Consider the following 27,822-nt stretch of genomic DNA (forward strand, 5'->3'; position numbering starts at 1 on the left):
AGCAATGTAATGGCTGTGACCAGGAGGTATACCTAAACAGTGGCTACTTAAATAGGATGATGCTGATAGATGTGAGATAGTAAACCTTGTTTTGTTTCTGCTTTATCATCTAATGGGATAGAGAATATTCATTTTCAATGTTAATTAATATAAAATCTCGTAAGTTTTTTTAAAATATGATTTTATTTGCATAGTTTATGCAATTCCTTACATATGTTATGAAATGCTTGCATGAAGATAATTTTAATTATCTCTCTTTTTTCAGGTGAACACATTGATTATTGTGGCTATGCTGTGCTTCCAATGGCTTTAGAGCAAGATATCTTGGCAGCTGTCACCCCTACACAAACAAATATAATTCAGCTGGCAAACACTAACCCTCTGTACCTGTAAGCAATTTAATTTGAAACAAGAATGAAAGAGAACTACTGCAGCTTACATTTCAATTTCTTGATGGAGCATTGTGTTTATTGGAATATCTTGATAGTGTTAAATTTGAATTCTGTACAGATATGTTTAAAGTTAACACTTAAAATTATAAAAATCTTTATACACAGCAGCACACACCACAGGGTTACCGAGATCTTGGTTGTAACCTCTAAGTTTTTCATGAGGTATATTGTCAATCAAAGCTGTGCTTTTAGAATAAGTGCCAAAAGGAGGGAGGAAGAAAAACTGGTGACATATTACTTTAGTTTGCTGTTGTAGATCTCTGAGCAGTGAGATAACAAAAATCAGCTGACAGATGTCTCGGAATGAATCATGTATGGTGTGGAGAAGATAAAAGCAATTCAGTAATGATACTTAGTTTAAAAACTATCTCTAGGAATGAGGTAAAAACGTGTTAAGAAGTGATTCAGAAATGGTTGTGATTTAGCATATGCAGTATTAATGGCTTATTTTTGCATCATTTTTAAGTGGTAAATGAATTTATATAATTTGTGCTATTTAATGTATGTTATTTAAACTACTGACTTCTTATTAAGTATAGTTTGCTCTGCTTAGCTAGGTACCCATTTCCTACTTTTGCTGCTTCCTGGAAAAGCTACTCAGCCCTAGTTACTACTATTACATTTTACCCAGCAAACACCAAGTAGTATAGTTAACAAGATATAGTAGACTCTTTCTAAATTTAAGCAGTGTCTATGGACAACATGATTAGCAACTTGTTAAATTCCATCTTCAGTGATATTTTGTACATTGTTTATATACCTGCTGAATTAGAGTTTCTGCAAAATTAGATAATTCAAAAATTGGGAATTAATGAATTTCCTAATTATGTGCATCAGATTTGGTAGTTACTGCAGAGCCAACTAATTATATTACAATTTTGTCATAATAACTGGTTTTTGTTCACAGCTTCAAGTTCAGATGACAATTTTAAATGAGGCCTCATACTGAAGAGGGGGGAGAAATTTTAATTAGTATTTTCATGGGCCAGGTTAGCTATCTGTTTGCTGTAAAAAGATAATATTTTTTAAATGCTGTAGATGTATTTTTAACATAAAGGAATGCCAACAAAAGAATCAAGAAATTAGCCAATAAATGTGGGTGGTAACTAATGAAGGGAGATATTTCTGTTTTTAGGAAAATTACTGGTTAATATTATTTGTCTATTCAGAATGATGGGAGGTCAATTTAAGAGTTTGGGTTATTTGGTAACACTTACACCTCCTATTCTGAAATGTGAAAAATCAAGGACCGAGCTGCCTGCTCTGATCACTCAGATCAATATGACCAATTTGTCGAGTCTACAAATATCCAGTATAGGACAGTTAGCCCCTTAAGTCTGTTCTTGTATCTAATAAGCTGATAACTTGTGTTAAATTGATGTTTCTGTATTTCAGTTTGCATTCAACACTATTGTTCCATAGACCTTGGCAAACAAACTCTTACTCCTTCTTGTCAGTACACTACTGTGCAGCTGGTTGTTGAACTTCCTAAGCAACAGCCTCAGATAATCAGGATTTACAGCCACTCACACATGATTGCATGGCCAAACACCCAGGCAATCACATCAAGTTCGCCGAAGACAGCAACAATGGCCTACAGGAAGGAAGTAGAAAAGCTCAAAGCATGGTACCAGGCAAATATTGTCTACCTTAATGTCAACAAGACGAAGGAGATGATTATCGCCTTCAGGAGAACTCTCACACTCACTGCAACCTCCCCCCCCCCCCCCCCCCTTTATTTCAGCAGCACAGCAGTGAAAACTGCAAGCACTTTCAAATTCCTGGGAGAGTGCGCACAGCACACAATCTCTCATGGTTCCAGAACGCACCCTACACAGTCAAGAAAGCTTATCAACAACACTATTTTCTGAAGGGGTTTAGGAGAGCTGGACTTTGCACATCCATTTTCATGTCATTTTACAGATGTGCAGTAGAGAGCATCCTGACAAGCTGCATCACGGCTTGGTACAAAAGCTGCACTGGAGCAGACAGGAAAGATAGTCAAAACTGTCCAATGTATCACCAACACCATCAAGGGCAGTGCTGGAAAAGGGTCAGTAACATAATGAAGGGTCTCACCCACCGTGCTTATGAACTGCTTGTATCACTCCCATCAGGGAAGAGGCTATGTAGCATCTACTTCAGGAACACCAAACTCAATAAACAGCTACTTTCCCCAAGAAGTAAGGCTAATCAACACCTCCACCCACTCTCTCCACCACCACTTTATATTTCCTACCAGTTACCTTATGTATAGCCTAGCATCACTTCTATGGACATACAATCATAGATATATCTATATATTTCTGTGTGTGTGTATTTCAACCCTGCACTCAGTTTTGTCACTCATCTTCTTGCTTAGCAAATATCTATCTACATCTGTTAAAGAGTGTTTAGAAACTCTCTTACTGATTTTTTTCAAATATTCATGATCCTGTGAGAGAAAATACTTTTTGGGTAATTTCAGAGCAAATAATCATGATTTTTCTTTCTCCTTTATCTTTGTTACTCTCTTAATGACACATTCTCATTTTGCTAAGTGGATATTTGATTTGTCAACATGAGATGGTTCTTGATTTGATCATTCTAAGGTACTTTTAAGAATTGTTAGTATGTTCTTTTTACGGTCAGCTTTTGTTTATATGTACAAGAAAAAAAACAATAAGTATAACATAACTAAAAATAATGCATTGCACCTTCCAAATTCTCCTTTTATGTTCATTGTTTCATTGGGGAAAGATGAATCTTAATGTGATAATTAGACCCTGTAGATCTTTTAGAGTATATAGTGAGATTGCACTGGGTGTGTTTTTCTAGTCTCTTCTTGGGAAGCCTCAGGAAGATGTTAGGAACTTTTGGGTTGAATACTTCTAAATACTTGCAAGTTACCCCATTTCAAAATTATTGAAATTAAATAATAAAGCTTAACAAGCATTGCTAAAATAGTTGACGATGTAAGGCTCATATGGCTGCATGATAGATTATATGACAGGTGATCTATTTTAAAATATGCAATCGCTTTTAAATTGTTAATTGTTTTTATATATTGAGTTGGTGGTCCATCAAATGGATTTACAATGCAACACTGCTAACCCACTACCTAATTGTTCTCAATGAATTTACCTTGCTGGGTTCTGATGCTTGTAGTCGTCCTTGACACAATGAGTGTTGCAGTGGTTATTGAAATAACATACTATAAAAATCTGCCAGTCCAGCACCATTAACATCCCAGTGTGTTGGATTAACTGAATTTTACTTTTTCATTTATTTGGACAAAGATGGAGGTGTTGGTAACTTTTGCTTCTAACCAACAGGTGGCAGCAATTAGTTATTCATTGATATACTTCAACAATGCTCTTTATTTTTGCAGGGATTATAACGTTCATATAGATAACATCCACATTGATATGACCAAACCGCTTTGGCAATACTACTTTCTTTGTGGATTTAAAGGAATTCAGGTAAGGTAAAATTATTATTGTTCCTGTACATCATTTTAAAAGAAATTCCAGTTTTTGCATGCAGTAAGCTAACATCAATGTTGAGAAGTTTATTAAAGCTAATGCTGGTAGACATTTGATTGTAGTTGCATAAAAGAGATAACTTGTACTGTTGTTACACATTGCGGTTAAGATGTAACATGTGGCACACTGGTAACACTCCCATCTCTTAAGTTTAAGTTTTACTCCAGAAATTTCAGTACAAAATGTAGGACGGAGTACTGTGTATGTCCACATTATGTGTTTCAAATGAATTGTTAAGCCAAGGCTACACCTGCGCTTCAAGTGAACAAGAGGGATTCCAAGACAATATTTTAAATAAATTCAGCAATGTTCTCCTGTCCCTCAATTTAACAAAGAGAAGTAGGCTATTTGCCCTCTTGACTTTGTTTTGTCATTCACTAAAACCATATCTGAACTGATTGTAGCAACATCTCCACTTTCCTGTATGTTGTCTGCAGTTTACAAATCTCAGACTAAAACATATTTCGTGAGCCAGCATCCATAGTTCCATGGAGTACAGAATTCCAAAGATTCATGACCATTTAAGAGAATAAATTCTTCCTCGTCTCTATACTGACCAATTCACCTTTATCCTGAATAAATCTGAAATAGGTTCTCTGCATTATTTCCAAGGCAGGAATATTGTTCCATAAATGAAGAAAGACATTCTTTGCCTTTTGAAGTAGTGGAGAGTCTTAATACTGTACACAGATTTCACGGAAATCCTGTCCATTTGGAGAAAATCTCACCTACTCTTGGACTCAATTATTGTACAATAGGCTGGCTGGTGGTGTAGTACATCTACACAGGACTTCGAGATGAGCGGTCCCGGGTTCGAATCGAGCCAGCTCCTTGCATGCTTTCTTTCTGTGCTGGGTTGAGCATTAGCATGTTGAGTGCTGGGTCAAGCAGCTAGCGGCTCATCCCATTAAAATAAAATACACAAATGCTAAAGAAGTAGCAAGACTGCCGTTGATGAGCCTCAAGGTGCGAAAGGAACCACAACAAACCATGTGATAGAGGCTAATGTTATATCTTCATTTCTAATTGGTTGGAGTACTGCATACTAATTTTACTTGTTTTTTTGAATCTGAACACCAGCATTCAATTGTCTTATTTAAATAAAATCCTACTGTTCTACTCTTCCTACCAAAAGTAATTACCGTAAATTCCGGACAATAAGCTGCTACTTTTTTCCCACGCTTTGAACACTGCGGCTACGGTGCGGCTAATGCACGTTTTTTTTTCATGCCGCCAAAAACATTTTGCCTCGTAACAGTAGACCAATAAAATTGATGAGTAGTTCACAGAGGTCCAATGAAATTGTACGATAAATCAAGCGCACTTTCACAATTAAATTATTGTAAATCAGTCATTTGTACTCACCCTCATCAACATGGAAAACACTCGAAGAAAAGCATATGATGCAGCTTTTAAGTTAAAGGCGATCAATCTGGCGGTTGAAGAAGGAAATCGAGCTGCTGCACATAATCTTGGCATAAATGAATCGATGTTGAGACGGTGGAGACGCCAGCGTGAAGAACTGAGTCAATGCAAAAAGACGACAAAAGCTTTCAGAGGTAATCATAGCAGATGGCCCGAACTTGAAAACTTTCTTGAAGACTGGGTTAACACACAGAGAGCAGGCGGCCGCGGTGTTTCCACCGTGCAGATCAGACTGAAGGCTAAAGCGATCGCCACCAAAATGAAAATAGAAGATTTTAGAGGTGGGCCATCGTGGTGTTTTAGATTTATGAGACGAAAAGGCCTGTCCGTCAGGGTACGCACGACTCTGTGTCAGCAGCTCCCTCCCGACCACGAGGAAAAGCTTGCTAACTTCCGCACATTCACTCAAACAAAGATAGCGGAGAATTCCATCGGGCCAGATGATATCATAAATATGGATGAAGTACCTTTGACGTTTCACCTGCCTCTCACTCGGACTGTTAATAAAAAAAGGTGACTCGTCCATCACACTGAAAACAAGTGGCCATGAGAGAACGCATTTTACGTGTTCTGAGCTGCACAGCATCCGGACTAAAGCTTCCACCGATGGTGGTTTTTTAAGTGGCTGACAATGAAAGTTCAGTGAAAGCTGCCATCAAGAGTACAAACTCAATTCCAGCTGTGATTCCTGGGGGCACCACGAAGTATTTGCAGCCACTGGACATCAGCGTGAACCGGGCATTTAAAGTGGCGCTGCGCGTTGAGTGGGAGGCTTGGATGACAAGCGGCGAGAAATCCTTTACCAAAACAGGACGCATGCGAAGAGCATCTTTAACTCAAGTCTGCCAGTGGATCCTAAATGCGTGGAGCCGTGTCACAACATCCACCATCACCAGCGGGTTTCGAAAGGCTGGACTGCTGCGTGATGAAAAGGACCGCGTGCGCTCAAGTGAGAGCGACAACGAAGAGACTGAAGTGAGTGACGAGATCCTGAGGTTTTATTCAATTCGGACACTGAAGAAGAGGACTTTGATGGTTTTAGTGCACAGGAGGAAGATGAAGAAGGCGATCAATAACTTTTCCTGGTAGGCTGCAGTATATATATTTTTTTTACCAGTCGTTAGGAGATATTGGAATGTTGTTCGTGCACTGTTCAGTAAAAAAGTATACGCAACATAATTTGTGTGTTACCGATACGTATGTATATTTAAAAGTAGCTGTGTTACAGGCACTATTCGAAAAAAAGCATTTGCAATATATATTTGTTTATGTTACCATATGGATTTAATTAAAAGTTAAAAAATCCTCACGTGTAATATCTTTCTGTGTAAATATCTCATATTACAACGTGGGACACCTGCGGCTTAAAATCCGTTGTGGCCTGTACAAGTACAAAATTGATTTTCTTTCTAAAATTAGAGCTTGCGGCTTTTAATCAGATGCGCTCTGTAGTCCGGAATCTACGGTAAGTACTTATTACTTTTCCACAGGATGTGCTATCTACTATAAACTCACTTAACCACTTATAGCTTTTAGCTTATAGTTTATAGCTTTAACAGGAACTCTATGCCCTCCCTATAAGTTACTTTCAAGCTCAACATTCATACAAAACACTTGATGTCTTCACCCAAGTCATTTTGGTAGACTTTAAATAGCTGAGAACCCAAACTGAACCCTGTGGCTTCTCAGTAATTACATACTGCCAATTGAAAATGACTCACTTATCCGTATAATGCTTTCCATCAGTTTGGAAGTACACTCAGTGGCCAATTTATTAGGTACACCCGTAAACCTGCTCTTTAATGCAAATGACTAATCAACCTATCATGTGGCCACAATTCGATGCATAAAAGCATGCAACATGATCAAGAGGTTCAGTTGTTGTTCAGCTCAAACATCAATGGGGAAGAAATGTGATCTCAGTGACTTTGACTGTGGAATGATTGTTGGAGCTAGATGAGGTGATTTGAGTATCTCAGAAACTGCTGATCTCTTGGGATTTTCACGAACAACAATTTATAGAGTTTGCAGAGAATTCTGCAAAAAAAAGCAAAAAGTAAAACATCCAGTAAGCAGCAGTTCTGTGGGCAAAAATGCCTTGTTAATAAGAGAGGTCAGAGGAAAATGGCCAGAGCGGTTCAAACTGACAGAAAGGTGACAGTAACTCAACTAACCATAAGTCACAAAAGTGAAGTGCAGAAGAGCATCTCTGAATACACAACATGTCAAACCTTGAAGTAGATGGGCCATAGTAGCAGAAGGCCATGAATATACACTCAGTGGCCACTTTATTAGGTACAGGAAGTATCCAATAATGAGGCCACTGAGGATATTCTATCTATTCCAAAGTATACAGTATTGTTATCAATACAGTGAACAGTAAATTCCAGTGTGGCACCTTTTGGAAATGCAAATGTACCACACTGTTAATTTCCCAATGACACTTTGCAAGTTATGCTGTTCTTGATAATGGGTGTAAGATAAGAGGTGGATCAGAAGTCTGTGATAATAATTTTGCATAAGGCTGTCAAAAGATTAAGGGTTTCTGTTGGGGTTGGTGAAATTAGGGCGGGTGTGAACATAGAAGTGATTGAGAATGGTACATCTTATAATTAAAGCACTGGGTAAAGTATAGGCAAGAGGTGATGTAAAAATGATGGCTTACGGAACAATAGATAATGTCGTCATCTATTTAATTGGCTTGATGGCAGAAAGTAAAATTAGGATCAAAGAAAAAATGTGAATTTTTGTGCAGTGTTCTATGTTTACTGCCATATATGACTGAACATTTATGATACACGCTGTAAACTCTGGCATAGTAGGGACAATAGAAGCATAGAAAATCTACAGCACAATACAGGTCCTTCAGCCTACAAAGTTGTGCCGAACATATACTAAACTGTGCTGCTAATGTTTAAGTTGGATGGCATGGAAAATTGCATTATGGATTGTCACACCATGTAGGCTTTCCAGAAGAATCCTGCTAAATCAGTGTACAGTCCTGAAAAGAATTGCTAGCTTTCAAAGTGTACTGAGTCCCAAATTTTCACAGAATTGCAGAGAATTTGGGACAGCTGACAGTTATGCGCAGGTTGGAATCTACTAGTTTGCCTACCTTTGGACTCCACATGGAATGCAACAGCAAGATTTGGTTTTGCTGGGATGTCTGAGCATTGCACTGGGGAAATCACTTCTCTGACTCTCATCCCACCTTGAGTGGAATCTGAAATGATTTTTGCATTTATCTGTTGACTTAATGTTTTAAATTATTTATTTCAATATTAATGTTTTACATATCTCTGTAAGTCCAAGACATTTAAAAAATAATGTTTAAATGCCTTGGACGGTCACATAGCTTTACCAGCTGTGAATGTCTGTCTGGCAGAAACAGAGCCTCTGTACCACACCACCTAGAGAAAAGTTGCTATTTAGAGCTTGCCATTAGTCTCAACAGAGTAGAAAGGTAACAGAACGAGTCTTCTGTCTCTTATTTACTTCCTTTCTGCCCATTATGCCGCTGGCACTTAGGGCAGCAATGAAGGACCTCCATCTCTCTCTGTCCTTGGCCATCTTCTCTATTGTGCCCCATGTGTGGTTCAGGGTCCTCATTTCTGCCTTTATGGTATGGTCCTGTTGTCTTTTGTCTCCCGTGTTTTCTCCACCTTTTAGGTGTCAAATGAAGTGCTGTCTTGATGATGGAGCTGGCCTCTCTTCTCATCACATGCTTCTGTCTCTGGTCCAGTAAAAACAGAAAATATTAGAACTATTCAGCAGGTCAGATAGCATCTGTGGAAAGAGTCACCGTTAACATTTCAGGTCAAAGACCCTTTATCTGAATTGAGAAAGAGTAAAAAAATGCTTAGCTTTAAATTAACGAGCAGATGAGAGAGAATGGCTTTGGTGATGAACTGTTTAAAAAATTATCTAGTTATTAGATTAATGAGGACCACCAAGCAGATAAAAAAAACAAAGCCATAACTGTAGGAAATACCTGGCAGATCAGGCAGTTATGAGTGGGGAGAGAAAAATTTTTAATAATAATATAGATAGAGAACGTACAGAAATCTGATTGTTTCTAATACAACTCGAGAAAAGAAGTTTACTGAAATAGTTGATAGCAGACCAAGACCAGTACAATTTAGCAAGAAGAAAGGACTACAAGAAAATCTGCGGCTGCTGGAAGCATTTAGGACAGGCAATACCTGTGGAATGAGAAAATGAGTTTCCATTTCTGGCTAAAGACTCTATCAAGACTGAGAAAGAAAGAAAGCAAGCAAGTAAGGAAAATCAGTTGTAGAATGGGCAGATCAGTGAAAACAGCTAATCTCGGGAAACCTTTACATCTTCCCCATCACCTCCCAGCTTCTTACTTTATCCCCTCTGTCCTATGAACCCATCTTCTCCCTCACCTGGTTTCACCAATGACTTGTTAGCTTGTAGTCCATTCCCTCCCCTTACCTTATTATTCTTCTTTCCCCTTGGATTTCCATTCCTGATTAAGGGTCTTGGACCAAAGCATTGACTGTTCATTCTTTTCCATAGATCCTGACAGACCTGCTGAGTTTCTCCAGCGTTTTGTATGTGTTGTACACACTTTAGGTGTAGAATTAGGGCAAGACAGTTCATTTGGTAAGATTTTAAGTGAAATATGTATCTGGTGAATTAAAGGTGGTAGTGTAGGTGAGGAAGGACGTATAAATAAACTATATTTTGCATGTGAGGAATTGATGCTGAAATGAAACTACTCCTAGTTAAGATGTAATTGGAATATTTTGAACTGTCCAGAATATATAATCTGGGAACTATATAAAAACCCTGTGGGCCGGTAGTGTAGTGACATAATCATCAGACTTTGAGGCGAGTTGTTTGAATCTGGCCGGCTCCTTGCATGCTTTCTATCTGTGCTGGATTGAGCATCAAGCTCGGCCTCAAAAAGGCAGACAAAATGTTAAAGGAACAGCAGAGTTGTCGCCTGATGCTCCACAAGTCTCAGAGAGGAATAATAATATAAAAAGAATTGACTGCAAAATAAATTCATAAGATAAACATATGAAATTACAAGATGGTAAATAGTTTCATTTGTCACTGGGATGACAGTAAACATTAAAAATGTATTTTCATGGTTGTAGTTACATTATGGAATTCATTACTAACAATGATTGCTGAGACAGTAATTATATATTTTGATGTATAATTACTGTCTCAGCTGTTTTAAAAGCTGTTTCCACAAACTAATATGTTAAAAAGCCATGAAAGCTATTCATAGTTTTTAGATTGCCTCTTTCCAGAATTAGATTTAGTACTATATTTTATCTTATTGCTTAGTCTTCAAGCATAGTAAAACTCCAATCAGCTGTCATGCTTGAGACCTTACTGGATTATTAGCTGTTAGCTGTTAAAAACCTAGCACAGTTTCTAGATGTTACAAAATATTCTAACATATTTTCCAATTAATTCACTAAGTGTAAAAGATGTGAGGGAACTAGGAGCCCATTGAATTTTAATGGGATCTGGTGATCTTTGTAGGGAAACATGGGAAACAGAACTGGTGAGTTTAGCAGAAGAAAATGAAATACAACTGGGGTTAGTTTAAAGAGAGGGCAGGAAATACAACCAGATGCTAACATATTGGGAGTTCAGAATAGTTGGTTAATTGGTTATTTTAGGTTTCTTGCATTTTTAGTTTTTTTTATTTTTCAACATTTTATCAGAGGTTTAGTTTTGAAAGAGTGTTGGATGTACAAAGCAGAATGAAATGAGAAATTGCTGCAATGAAAAATTACTTTTAATAACATGGGGTTGAATTTCATTTGTCAGAACTGCTGAAATTTATATATTTAAAAACTGTTTCAGAATAATCATTTCCATCTTTGTTTTAAGTCATGGCAATGTGTTAGGTCGTTTTGCCCTAGTTTTCAATCACTGCTTTGAGCAAATTAGAAAATTAGCTTTTTTAAATTTGAATGAGAAACTGTCAAGAACTACATACAAGAGAAAATCTGCAGATTCTGGAAATTCAAGCAACACACACAAAATGCTGGAGGAACTCAGCAGGCCAGGCAGCATCTATGGAGAAAAGTTCAGTTGATGTTTTGGGTCTAGACTGACCTCCACCTTCATGAGGTCCAGTGACAACTGTCAGACACCTCCTGTTATTTACCCCTTGAACAGGATCCCACTGAAGAGCACCATGCCATTGTCTCCCACACCATCACCAATCTATTAGCTCTGGGGACCTCCCATCCACAACCTCCAACCACATAGTTTCCCACACCCCTAGCCTCCTGTTTCTTACCTCCTACCCAAGATCCACAAACCTGTTTGTCTGGGTAGGCCCATTGTTTCAGCTTGTTCCTATCCAACTGAACTCATATCTGTATACCTTGACTCAGTTTTATCCCCCTGGTTCAGTCCTTTCCTACCTACATTCGTGGTACTTTACACGCTCCTGATCTTTTCAATGATTTCAAGTTCCCTGGCCTGGAGCATCTTATTTTCACCAAGGATGTCCAGTCTCTATGCACCTCCATCCCCGACTAGGAAGATCTCAAAGCTCTCTGTTTCTTTCTGGACACGAGACACAACCTGTTCCTCTCCACCACCATACTCCTCTGTCTAGCAGAACTTGTCCTCGCTCTCACTAATTTCTCCTTTGGTTCCTCCCACTTCTTTCAAACAAAAGGTGTTGCCATGAGTACTCGCGTGGGTCCCAGCTATACTTGCCTTTTTGTTGCCTATGTGGAAATAGTCTATGCTCCAAGCCCACACTGGTGTCACTCCCCGACTTTTCCTGTGCTACATCGATGGCAGAATTGGTGCTGCTTCCTGAACTTGTCAACTTAATCAACTTTGTCTCCAACTTCCACCCTGCCCTCAAATTTATCTGGCCTATTTCTGACACCACTCCCCTTCTCAATCTCTCTGTCTGTATCTCTGCTGTCAGTTTATCTACTGATGTCTATTATAAACCCACTGACTCTCACAGCTACCTGAAGAATGCCTCTTCCCACCCCGTTACTTGTAAAAATGACATCCCCTTCTCTGAACTTTTCTGTCTCCACCACATCTACTCTCAGGATGTGGCTTTTCATTCTAGAACGAAGGAGATGTCCACCTCCTTCAAAGAAAGATGCTTCCCTACCTCCATCAACACTGCCCTCAACTGCATTTCTTCCATTTCAGGCACATCTGCCCTCACCCCATCTTCCTGCCACTCCACCCAGCAATAGGGTTCCTCTTGTCTTCACCTACCATCCTACCAGCCTTTGCATCCAGCATATAATTCTCCATACCTTCTGCCACCTCCAACGGGATCCCACCACCAGGCACATTATTCCTTCTACCCCGCTTTCTGAAGGGATCCCTCCCTATACGTCTCCCTTGTCCATTCGTCCCTCCTTACTGTTCTCCCTCCTGGCACTTGCCCTTGCAAGCAGACAAGTGCTACGCCTGTCCCAACATGTCCTCCCTCACTACCATTCAGAGACCTAAACATTCCTTCCAAGTAAGGCAAAACTTCATCTGTGAGTCTGTTGGGGTCATCTACTGTGTCCGGTGCTCCCGGTGTGGCCCAACGTACACTGGGAGACCACTTTGCTGAGCGCCTATACTCCATCCGCCAGGTAAAGCGTGATGTCTCAGCGATCTCCCATTTTAATTCCATTTCCATTCTGACATGTCAATCCATGGCCTCCTCTACTGTTGCGATGTAGCCATGCTCAGGTTGGATGAGCATCATCTTACATTCCATCTGGGTAGCCTCTAACCTGATGGCACGAGTATTGATTTCTAGAACTTCTGGTACTGCCCCCCACTTCTCCATTCTCCATCCCCTTTTCCCTCTTTCACTTTATATCTTTGCCTGCCCATTGCCTCCCTCTGCCCCCACCCTTTTCTTTCTTCTATGACCTTCTGTCCTCTGCTTATTAGTTTCCCCTTTCTCCAGCCTTTTATATCTCACCAATCAACTTCCCAGCTCTTTACTTCACTGGCTCCCTCGGTTTCACCTATCAACTTATGTTTTCCCCCCACGTTCTAACTCTGACTCCTCATCTTTTTTCCCCAGTCCTGCTGAAGGGTCATGGTCAGAAAAACTGTACTTTTTTCCATAGATGCTGCCTGGCCTGCTGAGTTGCTCCAGCATTTTGTTTGTTTTGCAAAAACTACATATATTATACATTTTATTATCAGACATTGTAACAATGTTAGTCTCTTCTGTGCATTGGTGATCCTGCTTATTACCAACAGCAGTGCAAATAAATGAATACAAAGTGATTCCAAGACAATGAAAAAGAATTCTAGCTTTGAATAGTGAAGTGTGTTTTTTCGTTTTAGGATACACCAGGCAATAAATTTTTGAGTACAGCAGAATTCCATTAATCTAGCAGGTTCAGGGCTTTGTTACTAGATGGGAAGACTTTCTGGACTGTTGGATCTTACTTTTGAGCAGAGATCTCAACAATTATTTCTCCTCTTTTTTATCATGGGGAGAGATGTGAAGACTTAGGAATCTGGCAAAGTTAGTGGAGATGCTTTGGGAGCAGTTCATATTACAGTAGAAAAGATGCTGCATGTATCTAGATGTATGAAGCTGGACAGATCTCCAAGTTCAGATGAGATGTATGAAATTGTAGGATCCCTGACTGAGATTTCTGCTGCATTGCTATGCTTTGGTGAGGTGCCAGAAGACCAAGGATAAGAAATATTGTGCCTTTACTTAAGGGCAGTAAGGATAGACTTTGTAATTCTAGACCCATTAGCCTATGTACAAGATAGGTAAGTTTATGGAAAGCACTTTGAGAGATGTAATATACTTACATTTGGAAAGGTGGAGGTTAAGAGTAGCAAGCATGGCCTCAAGCATGTGAGATCTTTCCTTTTTCCATGCTGGACGACTCTATTGCTCTGTTAATGTATAACAAATTCATGCATTCAATTTACTCAAGGGTGGACAAAATGCAGTGCATAGAATTTAACAAACAATTATGCAGATTAATAACTGGCTAGATTCTGGAATATGGTTACAAAGATTAAAAATAAGCCGAACCTAAAAAGTTCTTTCCATCCATTTTTCATTTTGGAGATGAATACTCAATTGCTTGTGGTAAGCCCCATTAATTAGGATGATTAGAAGCATAAGATAAACTGTGGCTACCTAAGTGACTTTTAAATTATCTTTTTAAATTTAAAAGGTGATAAATGAGGAAGAAAATGATGTCAATGATCAGAATGGGTACATAAGAATTGTTCACAATTTTACCAAATGGCAAATCTATTCTGACTAGATTGCTAACTATAATCATGTTGTTAACTGATAGGTCCCTTCAGAGCTGATGGCAAGTCATTCCTTAATTAAATGGGTCTTGGTGCTTTGTGGCTAACGTCACATAGAGTCCAGCAGAAAAATTAAGACGTGCTGAAGAGTGGAGCCAGTTGTACTTTGTATCTCACTCCTTTGTAACATGAAGGACTTGAACAGGAATGCCAACCCCTCGGTTGGATGGGATTGGGGAGCCTATAAAAAAAGTTAAGTATTTGACATGGGCAGTAACCTCACCACTATCAAGGATATCTTAAAAGGCAGTGCCTCAAAAAGGCTGCAGCCATCATTAAGGATCCCAATCCCAGAGGACAAGCCCTCTTCTCATGAATACCATCATGGAGAAGTACAGGAGCCTGAAGCTTCACATTTTTGGAACAGCTTGTTTCCCTCTGTCGTTGGATCTGTGAACGGACCACCGAAGAGAAGTGTCTCAAGTATGTGGCTGCCCTGATTAACTGAGGGCCCAATTAACCAGAATCCACTGTATTTGTTAGCACAAGTTATTACTACAACTCTGATTGAGAAGCTCCAGAACCTGGACCTCTACCTCCCTCTTGAACAGGATCGCTGACTTTCTAACTGAAAGACCACAATCTATGCAGATTGGAAATAGCATCTCCACCTCGTTGACACTCAACACTGGCACACCTCAGGAATGTGCATTTAGTCTACTTCTTTACACTATCTACACCCATGATTGTGTGTCTAAGCACAGTTCAGGCCTTCTGTGAACTTGCTGATGATACAACCATTGTTGGCAGAATCTCAGATGTGATAAGAGGTGTATAGAAGCGAGATATATCAGCTAGTTCAGCGGTATCGCAGTAACAACCTTGCACAACATCAGTAAGACCAAGGAATTGGTGGATTTTAGAAAGGGTAAGATAAGGCAACATGCATTAATGCTTATAGAGGGATCAGAAATGGAAAAGTGAGCAATTTCAAGTTCCTGGATGTCAATATCTCTGAGGACCTAACCTGGTCCCAAGATATTGATGCAGCTATCAAGAAGGCAAGGCAGCAGCTATATTTCATTAGGAGTTTGAGGAGATTTGGTATGTCAACTAGAACACTTGAAAATTCCTACAGATGTACTGTGGAGAACATTCAAACTGGCTGCATCAAAACATCTGGTATGGGGGGAGGGGGCTACTGCACAGGATTGAAGTAAGCCACAGAGAGTTGTAAAATTAGTCAATTCTATCATGGGCAGAAGCCCATCTTCAAGGAACAGTGCTTCAAAAAAGCAGTGTCCATCATTAAGAACCCCTTCTCCTAGGATGTGCCCTCTTCTCATTGCTCCCATCAGGAAAGAGGTTCAGAAGCCTGAAGGCATACTCAATGATTCAGGAACAGTCTCTTCCCCTCTGTCATTTGATTTCTAAATGGATGTTGAACCTATGAACACTGCCTCACCACTTTTACATTTTTTTTGCACTGCTTATTTAATTTAACTATTACACTTATATTTTTTCATGCGAATTTTCAGTTTTTTTCTATTTTTATGTATTGAACATAGAACATATTGCACTGTACTGCTGTCGCAAAACAGCAAATTTCACAACATATGTCAGTGATAAGTTTGATTCTCAATCTGACTATACATTTTTAGGACCATGAGTTTTATGCATATTTTTTCATGTGTTTAAATTCAATTAATCTATTTATATAACTAACAGCAAGCTGACAAAAGGTGCCAACTCAGTTCAGACTTGAAGCTAAAAATATTACTCCTAAGGCACATTTGCTGTTCAGAACTACCATGACTTGGTATTTTTCAATGAACAAAAAGTGCTAGTTGGTATGTACCATTGGTGGCAACTCCATGCATTGAGATAGACCCTATGACATCTGGTCCATTAGAATAGAATTGTCAGTCATTGTATGCTGTGAAGCAGAAATGGTCTGACAAGGGCAAACTGAGTGATTCATTCTTGGATGAAGTGGTGGTTCAGTGCTTTTGTGTGGATCAAATGAATGGTGTCTAATGTTTCGACAATTCCGTTTTGAATATCCAAAGCAGTTCCAATAAATGTGGAGTAAGTTATTGAATTGTTTTCCAGCATTATCTTGGAATTAAGCAATTCAATTTACGGAAAATTGATCTTATATTTTTTTTTGGATGAGGGCAACAAACTGCTTTGCCTGGATATTGTGTGATTGTATCAGTAGTATTTATCATAGTGCTGACTTGAGCTTGGTTGATGACAGAGATTGATTGCAATGAAATAGGCCAGGCACAATATTGACATGGCTATTCCAGTTATATTTCTGATTCTTGATGGTAGGAATCTTGATGAAGGAGGTGATTTTGAGGTTTAAGTCAAGATGCTAGGTATTTTCTTTTACACTGTGGTCATAATTTCATACTTGTAAAAATAACTTCCTTTAGCCAGCCTAAATTAGACATTATTACTGACCTTGTCCAGATTTGGGTCAGTTGCTTTATAACATAATTTGTGAATGAGCCAAATACAGGGTGACTTAGAAAACAGCCTCGTGCTTAATCTTTGTAAAGTGGGTGGGGGAACAAACAGATGTTGCTGTTGGAATTTGTATTAGATGCTCTAGTAGTGATATCCTATGCTGGTGGTCTTCACTGTTTAACATGTGGGGACTACTTTGACAAAATTACTTCAATGTGGGAACCATATTACCACAGATTATTGCTCACTATTCTTTGTTGGCACATATTGTGCCACCCACACTCTAAATCTCTTAGAGATGTACGTGTTTGACTGGGATAAAGGTGCTTCAGCACACTTTCTCCTCTGTGTTTCACCCGGCCAATTCTTACCTTGACCATTCATCTCCTCAGGTCCTCTTTAACTAAATTCCTAGAGTTTCCTTCCTCCCCTCAACTCCCAGTTTTTTGACTACTCCTTATACTTCGTCTGGTGTAGTGCTAACCCCTGGCTTTCGGCTGTTCACCTAAACAAGAGTCAAGTCAAGTTTATTGTCATTTCAACCATAAACTGCTAGTACAGTACACAGTAAAAATGAAACAATGTTCCTCCAGGACCCTGGTGCTACATGAAACAACACAAAAACTACACTAGACTATGTAAGACAGCACAAGGCTACACTAGACTATGTAAAACAACATAAAAACTGCACTAGACTACAGACCTGCAGAGGACTACATAAAGTGCACAAAACTGTGCAGGGCAGTACAATAATTAATAAACAAGACAATAGGCACAGTAGAGGAGAAATTACAGTATAATAATAAATGAGATGTCAGTCTAGACTCTGGGTATTGAGGAGTCTGATGACTTGGGGGAAGAAACTGTTGCACAGTATGGTTGTGAGAGCCCGAATGCTTCGGTGCCTTTTGCCAGATGGCAGGAGGGAGAAGAGTTTGGTGAGGGGTGTGTGGGGCCCTTCACAATACTGTTAGCTTTGCGGGTGCAGTGTGTGGTGCAAATGTCTGTGAAAGCCGGAAGAGAGACCCCGATGCTATTCATTCAAACATCTGATCTTATCCTTGGCCATGCACTGTTCACGTATCCAACCCTGTCTCTGCTGCTGTCTGTCCACAAACCTGGCCCCATTTTTGTCCCAAGTTCTGGCTCCTAGCCATTAATCTGCTCCCACTTTCAGTGATGCCATGGTCTCTAACTCCCAGCCATGTACTACATGCATTTCCCATTACACTCCACAGAGCTCTTCTGTTTTTAGAAATATAAAAAACCTACAATCCAATACAGGACCTTTGGCCCACAAAGTTGTGCTGAACATGTCCTTAACTTAGAAATTACACAGGGTTACCCATAGCCCTCTATCTTTCTGAGCTCCATGCGCGTGTCCAGGGGTCTCTTAAAAGATCCTATCGTATCTGCCTCCACCACCGTCGCTGGCAGCCCATTCCATGCACTCACTTTTCTCTGTGTAAAAAAACAAACAAAAAAAAACACTTACCCCTGACATATCCTCTGTACCTACTAGCACCTTAAAACTGTGCCCTCTTGTGCCAGCCATTTCAGCCCTGGGAAAAACCTCTGACTATCCACATGTTTAGTGCCTCTTATCATCTGATACACCTCTATCAGGTCATCTCTCATCCTCCGTCGCTCCAAGGAAAAAAGGCAGAGTTCACTCAACCTATTCTCATAAGGCATGCTCCCTAATCCAGGCAACATCCTTGTAAATCTCCTCTGCACCCTTTCTATGGTTTCCACATCCTTCCTATAGTGAGGGGACCAGAAATGAGCATAGAACTCCAAGTGGGGTCTGATCAGGGTCCTATATAACTGCAACATTACCTCTTGGCTCCTAAACTCAATCCCACGGTTGATGAAGGCCAATGCACCATATGCTTTCTTAACCACAGAGTCAACCTGCACAGCAGCTTTGCGTGTCCAATGGACTCAGACCCCAAGATCCCTCGGATCCTCCACACTGCCAAGAGTCTTACCATTAATACTATATTCTGTCATCATATTTGATCTACCAAAAAATGAACCACCTCACACTTATCTAGGTTGAACTCCATCTGCCACTTCTCAGCCCAGTTTTGCATCCTATCAATGTCCCATTGTAACCTCTGACAGCCCTCCACAACACCTCCAACATTTGATCAGGCTTGGTCTGTACAGCTGTCTGTATTTCCAGCCACACTTTGATCTCCAGCTACTTCAAGAGATCCATAAGTTTGATTAGAACTGGTAATTGTTTGTGGGGCTTATGATGAAGGACATGCAATGGTATTTTTCTTTTTTCCCCAGTATGAATAACAGGAATTTCTCAAGGCTTTTCCTTCAATATCATTAAGGGTGTGACTTCTTTTTACATAATTGACTGAGTGCTGCATTAATTTTGAGGGCAGATTCTCTCTTTGCATCCTTGGTATGCAGTTATTCCATCTTTACTTGAACAAACAGCATGACGATTTATTTTGCAGTCTGGTCTGGTAGAATCCACACTAAACATTAGCGAACAGTAATTTTAAAAAAGTCATTTGCTGACACAGTTTATATGTCGTCATTAGCTAAGTGATGATTAAGGGATTGATAGAACAGCTATTTATTGTACTATATTTGATCTGCTTTTGTGCATACTAGTCAATTTGCCAAAGAGAAGCCAATATTTTTCAACTGTATTTCTGTGGATCAAATGTATCAGCAGATATATCCATGTATTTATATACTAGGTTGCCAGTGAATTCAGAGGTATAAGTGATTGTACACTTCAGGAGAGCGAAACCAAAGGTCCTCATTGGAGGATCAGAGGTGGAGAGCGACTTTAGATTCATGGGTGTTACTATTTCAGAGGACCTTTCCTGGACCCAGCACATAAGTGCAATTGCAAAGAAAACACGAGAGTTCTTCTATTTCCTTAGAGGTCTGTGGAGATTCAGCATGATATCTAAAACACTGACACTATAGTGGACAGTGTATTGACTGGCTGCATCACAGCCTGGTATGGAAAAATCCTACAAGAGGTAGTGGATTCGGCCCAGTCCATCATGGGTAAAGCCCTCCTTACCATTGAGCACATCTACAGGAAACGCTGTTGTAATAAAGTAGCATCCATCATCAGAAATCCCCACCATCCTGTTCATGCTCTATTCTCTCTGCTGCTATCAGATAGAAGCTGCAGGAGCCTCAGGCCTCGCACCAAGTTCAGGAACAGTTACTACCCCTCAACCATTGAGCTCTTGAATAAAAGGGGATAACTGCACTCTCTTACCCCCCCCCCCCATTATTGAAACGCTACTATAACCAACAATCTTATTTTTAAGGACTCTAGCTTATTATCCTATGTTCTTGTTATTTATTGCTATTTATTAATATTTGTATTTTCATAGTTTGTTGTCTTCTGCACTCTGGTTGATCTTTACTTGATCCTGTTACAGTTACTGTTCCAAAGATTTGCTGAGTATGTCTACAGGAAAATCAATCTCAGGGTAATATATGGTGACTTATATGTACATTGATAATAAAATTTAGTTTGAACTTTGAAATAGTGTATAAAATATTAGTTTTAATAGTGACTCACTATAAAAATCTAAGGATATACTGAATTTATGATGCAGGATATCCCAGGAATTCCTTTGAAGTTATCCCACCAGGCTGAATTCAGCAAAGATCCCAATCTCTCTCATTGTCACAGTAATGTTCCAGACAGGTGTGATGCAAGGACGTGAAAGAGTCTATCAGGTCACCTCTCATCCTCAGTCGCTCCAAGGAAAAAAGGCCGAGTTCACTCAACCTATTCTCATAAGGCATGCTCCCTAATCCAGGCAACATCCTTGTAAATCTCCTCTGCACCCTTTCTGTGGTTTCCACATCCTTCCTATAGTGAGGGGACCTTTCCAAATACACATTTTGATCTCACTGTATTAGACAGAAAAACAGTCTATTCAATCACAATAAAAATGTACTAAAGGTGAAAGATGGAAACACTGAAATAGTGAATAACATACACAAAAAGTGCTGGATGAGTTCAGCAGGGCAGCCAACATCTATGGAAGGAAACAGTCACTGTTTCAGACAGAGCCCTTCATTAGGACTGGATACGGAGAAGCCAACATAAGAAAGTGGGAGGGGGAATGGAGAGAGGAAAAGCTGGCAGGTAATAGTTGAGTCCAGATGATGGGGGAGGGTGAAGGTTGTGAGAAGATGGGTGTGTATAGGTGGAAGAAGTAAAGTGTTGAAGAAGGAATCTGATAAGAGAGAACAGTGAACCATGGAATAAAGGAGGGCGGGAAACCAAGGGATGTGATGGGCAGGAGAGACGAAGAGAAAGGGAGAGGGCCATCAGAATGGGGGTATACAAAAAAGGTGTTGGGAACAAAGGAGAGTGGTTACTACACGTTAGATGCAGATTACTGCAACGTTTATACCATCAGGTTGGGGACAACCCAGAGAAAATGAGGTGATGCTCTTCCAATCTGCATTTGGCCTCTTGTTTCCCCCACTCCCGCCCCATTCTGTTGGGGCTTCTGGCTGTTTCTCCTCTATAGATGCTGCCTAGTCTGCTGAGTTTCTTTGGCATTTTGTATGTGTTGCTCTGCAGAATCATTTGTGACTTGGAAATAGTGAAATTATTCCAGCAAACCACTTCAACGTAAGGCAGAACTGAATGCAGAAGTTCATTAATTTAATGCTATTTGGCAGGTGAAGTTATTGCAAGAGTCTTTAAATGATATGAAAAAGAGAAAGGTATTGTATGCTAGACTAAAAACTGAATGCCAGCGCCCATTTCACCCATTCAAATCAATAGTGTTCAGTTCAAATCAAGTTGAAGTTCAAGTTCAAGTTTAATTGTCATTCACCCGATGGGTAGAGCTAAATGAAACAGCATTCCTCAGGGGCCAAAGTGCAAAACACTGTAACAACGGTCATACACAGTTAAATTTGAAAGAAGACCTCAAGGCTAAACACTAAGTATAGTTGACTTATGGTGATTTGTGTTTCGCATTTTATTGAATGGTGGAAGTCATCCCTGTTCATGACTTCCTTTGATCTTTTCTCTATACCTGTGTTTGTACGAGTGTGCTTTTGTGCATGTGCGTACCAGATGTGGGACAGAATTACATTTGGGTCCTATATTGGACACCTAAAAAGCTTGAGAACAGTGGCAAACTAGTAATTTGTTTGATTGAAAGTTTCCTTCAACTTTGCGTTGGCATCTTAATTTAATAGCTTTCAGTAGAAATAAATATTTTATCCCTTTAGGAGGAATGGCTGAAAATGGTAGCAAATAATAAGCGGGACAGGGAATCTCAAACAAGCACAACTGTACTGACTTTTTATATGGTCAAAAATCAGCTTCTTAGCCATGAATAGGTCAATAACTATAATGTGGGGAGAGAAGCATGTGGTTGGGACTTTACACTTCCTTTTACTCTAACGAATGGTATTTTTAATGTTCAATATAATTTTTGAGTGTCTTTCTGGCATACTTGAATCACTTGCAAGGAATTGTTCTGAAACCTGTATCAGTTTAGTTCTATAATAATTACTCCCATCCTTGGGAGTAATCTCTTCTTTTTGGCAACACTTAGTTTGAATTAGACTACTTCTATGGGAGAAATTGCAGATGAGTATCTCAAACTTACTTGAATGCCTTCATTGTGCAGGCTGTCAGTACACTATGCCGGAAGGTGGGAAGAGGGGGTGTGGTCATATAACTTGGGCTTTTACACGACAGAACAGGGCCCCAAAGTAGTTTGAAATGCTACAGACTTGTACATGAATGTTCAAAAATTCCAAGGGTATAGCCTGTTTATATTAATTTGAATTTCTAACTCCACTGGGATATGTCTAAAGCAATACTTGGCAGCCTTCACTTTCTGAAAGCAAAGCACTTTGTGAAACATTGCGTGATAGTTCTATAATTTACATTCATGCAAGAGACGAACCCTGTGGATCAGTGCCGCTTAAGATATTGCTTAAGCCTCTTTCTCATATTGGGTTTGGCTAGCGTTCTTTAAGACAATATAACTGGCATCTATATATCAACTCATAATTTGCTCTCAAGCTGGCAAGGGAATTGTAGACATAATATCTTTAATTCTTTTATAACAAAGTGTTATTTTCATTCAATTTAGTTTCTTCCGCAAAGAATTTCAAACTTTTTTACTTGCATTTCACTGGGGTATGGTTCTAAAAATATGTTTGTTTGTCGTCTGCTTAAAATTTCATGAATTTGTATGACTTTTTTTTGCCTATTTTTGCCAAAATGAGCTATATCCAAGGGATTTTTGCTTATGTATATTGGCAAAGGACAACATTTTTGGTCACTAGAGAAATTTCTGTATGATTATTATTTGTGCAACTGTCCTGACTCAAAAAACAAACTTAAATACCCAACTTACTCTGGAGTAAAATTTATTGCCCATAATTGTATTTTCCTCCCAACCCAGCCAATTTAAGGAGGTTAACAGAGTTATGGGAAAATAGCTCTGTCACAGAATTTTTGCTATGAAGGTGAAAAGTGTGCGATGTTTAGAGTGGCTTGACCTTATTTTTTTAACTTCTGTTTTTCTACTTATTTCTTTTCAGCAATAACTATTGTTACTTGATTTTAATAATGATGTCCAAACAAGGTTACATTGAAGAGTTGAGTACAGAATAGATCAGCTATGATAATTTTAAATGGCAGTTTTGGTGGCCTATTCCTACTCCTCTTGTGTTTATGTGTGGTTCAGGGGCCCAGAGAAATATTTAGTGAAGTGTATAGTGTTGTGACTGATGGATTGTGGTTCTGGCTGAGAAGTTGTTTGTCAATGTAAGCAGAGGTTGGGAAAGGACTCAAGTGTTCCAGTGGTGTACTGTGTTACATTGTTCAGCTGGACAACAAGATGATTGTGGCCATAGTTGGTCCTTCCATGTAGGGTCACTCCAGATGTCCCTGGTACAAACTGAATCAACCAACTGAATTAAATTGAAATTATGTAAATCTCACTGGTCACCGTTAAGTAGGTTTTTTTTTAATAGCTGGTTTGGCATTTAACTTTCTTTAATAGAGGTCTGATTGGGATATCATCTCATATTGTGGCCACAGGGTGCTTTTGGCTCTTCTGTTATCTGTGATTGCAGCCAAAACCCCCAAATAACAACAGACTGCTCCTGTTTGGAAAGGCCTTGAAAGTAATTAATTAAAGCATGTGGCTGCTTGCATAGGTTAAATGAAGTCACTTGCATATCATGGAGCACGTTCTATACAGAGTCGTATAGCATGGAGTGGGCCTTTTGGACCACCAGATCCATGATGATCATCAAGTACCCATTTACACTAATCCCAATGTACAGCATTTGTCCATAGTGCCACTTTAGAATCTTCTTTACTGTGAGTGTTCCTGCCTCCAGCAAGCCTCAGGCAATATTCCAATCGCCCTCTTGGTGAAAAAAGTCATCCTTGTATCCCATCTAAAACTCTACACTTTACCTCAAAATGATGTTGCCTGGTTTTCAAAATCTCTACCATGGGGGAAAGCTTCTTACCATCTGCTTTATCTATGTCCTTCATAATTTTTATACCTTTATCTGATCTCTGCTCTGCCTCCTTTACATCAAACCAAGGGGCAATCAAATAAATAATTGAAAATTTACCCTAACCAGTCACTTGTTTATGAATGAAACAATCCATTTTAGGCAATATCTGAATGAATCTCTACTACACCCTTTTCCAATTCCTTTTATTATGTTGTGACCAGAATCTCACACAGTTCTCCATCTGTAGCTGAAACGATGTTTTAATAAAGCTGTACTATAACCTCCCTGTTCTTATTTTCAATGCCTGGGCTAATGCATGTAAGTATCTTGAATGCCACCTTAACCACTCTATTGATCATTAAGCCACATGATTCATAAAATTAGTTATGGACCATTTAACCACTGTGATCATAGATCTGTTCAGGGAAGATACTGTTAGAATAATTTACTCAAGTTGAAAACATTATCAAGCATGCAGACAAAAAAAGTTATTTATTTTTGACTTTCGAGATGTTTTTCACAAATAAAGGATTTAAATCCTTAGATAAAGTTGCAGCATGATTAATTAAAATCAGAAATAAAAATGCTGAAAATGCTGATTATTTGAAATTACTGAGTCCAGACAAGGAACAGTAAAGTATCTCATTTCCCAACTCAGACCATTACAGCCTTTTCTCCACATTCCCATGCTAATTTCAGATAATTATTGTGTATTTATACTTCTAGTAGGTTGACCTTGTTATTGCTGCCTTTCACGATTACTTTTCTTGGCAGTTGTATAACAGTTTTACCTGGGCAACATAGAAAGGTTTCGTGCTCGGTAGATGTTTAAATACTGTTTAAAATTATGTGGCCTGTTTAAGGTTATAATTAGTAGTGATGATTTGTTTTTAATATTGAAAAACATCTGTGATATTTATTGAAAAAGAATTCTGTGATATTTATCTTGATTCTTTTTGAACAACTTCAGTAGACTCTCCCTTTGCTTTCTCTGTTGGTTTTTGCATTGATATCTGCAGTAGGGTGCTATATTTTAAAACAAGTAATCCTTGAACCAGCTTTGAAAGTTGGGTGTTTTTAAGAGGCGTATAATTTTAAATCAACTTTTTAAATGTCATGTTAAGTTGTGTTCTACTAATCTTATTTGTTTATCCACTGTTCCTGTCACTAAATGTTAAATTTATTCCTGTTAGATGAAGATGGTTCATACCTTGTTAGGATCCAAGCTCACCTCAATGTAGGCCTTGTGCAGTGTTCCAAAGACAATAACTATCTTGCAGTCTGGTCAGTTTTTCCCAATCCAAATGCAAAAAGGGTACCTAGATGCCTTCCTTTTGAGATCTTACTGATTGATGTGAAAAGAAGACACGATAAGATAAAACTTTATTTATCCTGAAGGAAATTATGGAAAATTCAACCTCAATCTTTTCTGCCTTGTATATTGCACCAGTGACCCATCTTAAATATTAAACGAATAGAATAGCTGTTCATGTTAAAAATAAATTATCTTTTGGGAGGCTGGTATTTCCTACACGTCATGGTTTGAATGCAATGCAGCATAAAAACACTGATCCCTTCCTGTTTTTAATTCCATCATTGATAAATTTTCTTGCAGCTTCAGATGGGTGAGAAACAAATGGGTGCCAGTTGATTTTGCAAAATGCACTCTCCTGGTATTATTATCCTAAAATGTTTTCTTTATATTTGTATACTGTACGTCTTCAGCAGTTTGCAATTTTTTTGAAGTACTTTTGACTGGATGAATTGTTCTCTAAAAGTTAACACATTTGTGAATTTTGTAGTATTGTTTTGTACACACAGATCTCTATTCTAAATTTTATTGTCATTGGCATGCCATGCCAAATTTAATGATAAAAATAATACAGAGGTATAATTTTAAATAACTATAACAAACTTGGTTTAGTTCCTTTGCAAATGTTGTATTATAATTGGTATCAGGAATCAGAATCAGCTCTGTCCTATCGGACATCAGATTTCTGACCAGTCCATGAATTGGTGAATAAGACCTTATTATTCCTTTTCTCCACTATGCATTTATCTTGTAATTTATACCATTTAATGACTTTGTACTGTACTGCTATCGCAGAACAACTAACTTCATGGTCATATAAGACAGTGATAATAAACCTGATTCTGATATCACTCATAATGGATAACAATTAAAAGCGCTTTAAAGATTTCATAAGGGTAGAATATAAACTAGTGTCTTAAGGAGTACTGAGGAACAGAGAGCCCTTAGGGCATGTGCAAGATTCCCTGAAGGTGGAAGTACAGTTGGATAAGGTGGTGAAGAAGGTAAATTGAATACTGGCCTTTGTTAGTCCGGGCAAAGAATAAAGGGGAGGAAGGTTATATACTGTAATTCAATTTTTTTTACTATATATATGAAGTAGTGAGGTAGTATTTGTGGGTACAATGTCTATTCAGAACGCTAATGGCATAGGGAAGAAGATGTTCCAGAATTGTTGAGCGTGTGCCTTCAGGCTCCTGCAGCTCATCCCAGATGGTATTAATGACAAGGGGGCATGTCCTGGATGATGGATGCTGCCTTTTTGAGATATCACTTATTGAAGATGTCCTGGATGCTATGGAGGCTAGTGCCCATGATGGAGATGACTGAGCTTACAGCTTTCTGCAGCTTCTTTTGATCCTGTGGAATAGCCCCCCTCCCCATACCAGATGATGGAATATTTCAGTTATGAGGAAAAGATAAAAGGACTATATGGGTTTTCCTGACAGTAAAGAAGGCTTGGGTGCAACTAATAAAGATAATCAACATTTATGAGGTGCATCAACAGGATAAATTGTAAGAAGGATTTTCCTGTAGGATAGGTATTTAAAACTAGAGAGCATAGGTAAGGGTGTAAGGGATTTAGGTAAGAGGAATAAGGGGTTTAGGTAAGAAGAAGACCTTTTCTCATCTAGAAGACAATTGGAATTTGGAAAGCATTGCTAGAGTGGGTACTCTACATTTAAGAAGTCTCTAGACAAGCATTTGAAACACCTAGGTATAGAAGGCTATGGACCAAGTGATGATAAGTGGGATTGATAAGGATAGGTACTTGATGGTCAACCTGGGCATGCTGTGGCAAATGGTTTTTCTCTGTGCTGTATTGCTCTGCCTCGAGATTTAA

The 27,822-nt window shown here is 39.0% G+C and overlaps 1 protein-coding gene across 2 annotated transcripts in view; it reads left to right on the plus strand.

Annotated features, from left to right (window-relative positions):
• Positions 1-27,822, plus strand: part of galk2 (galactokinase 2) — a 113,230-nt gene that overhangs the window by 22,020 nt on the left and 63,388 nt on the right. For both annotated transcript variants that reach the window (XR_009508350.1, XM_059952723.1), the window contains exons 3-4: positions 266-389; positions 3,823-3,913. Coding sequence is in view for 1 of the 2 variants with exons in the window: in XM_059952723.1 (XP_059808706.1) it covers positions 266-389; positions 3,823-3,913 (215 nt within the window). In the remaining variant the exon portion in view is untranslated. The remainder of the gene's footprint in view (positions 1-265; positions 390-3,822; positions 3,914-27,822) is intronic.

The sequence above is a fragment of the Hypanus sabinus genome, chromosome 28 (assembly GCF_030144855.1).
Source record: "Hypanus sabinus isolate sHypSab1 chromosome 28, sHypSab1.hap1, whole genome shotgun sequence".
Classification (NCBI taxonomy): Eukaryota; Metazoa; Chordata; class Chondrichthyes; order Myliobatiformes; family Dasyatidae; genus Hypanus; species Hypanus sabinus.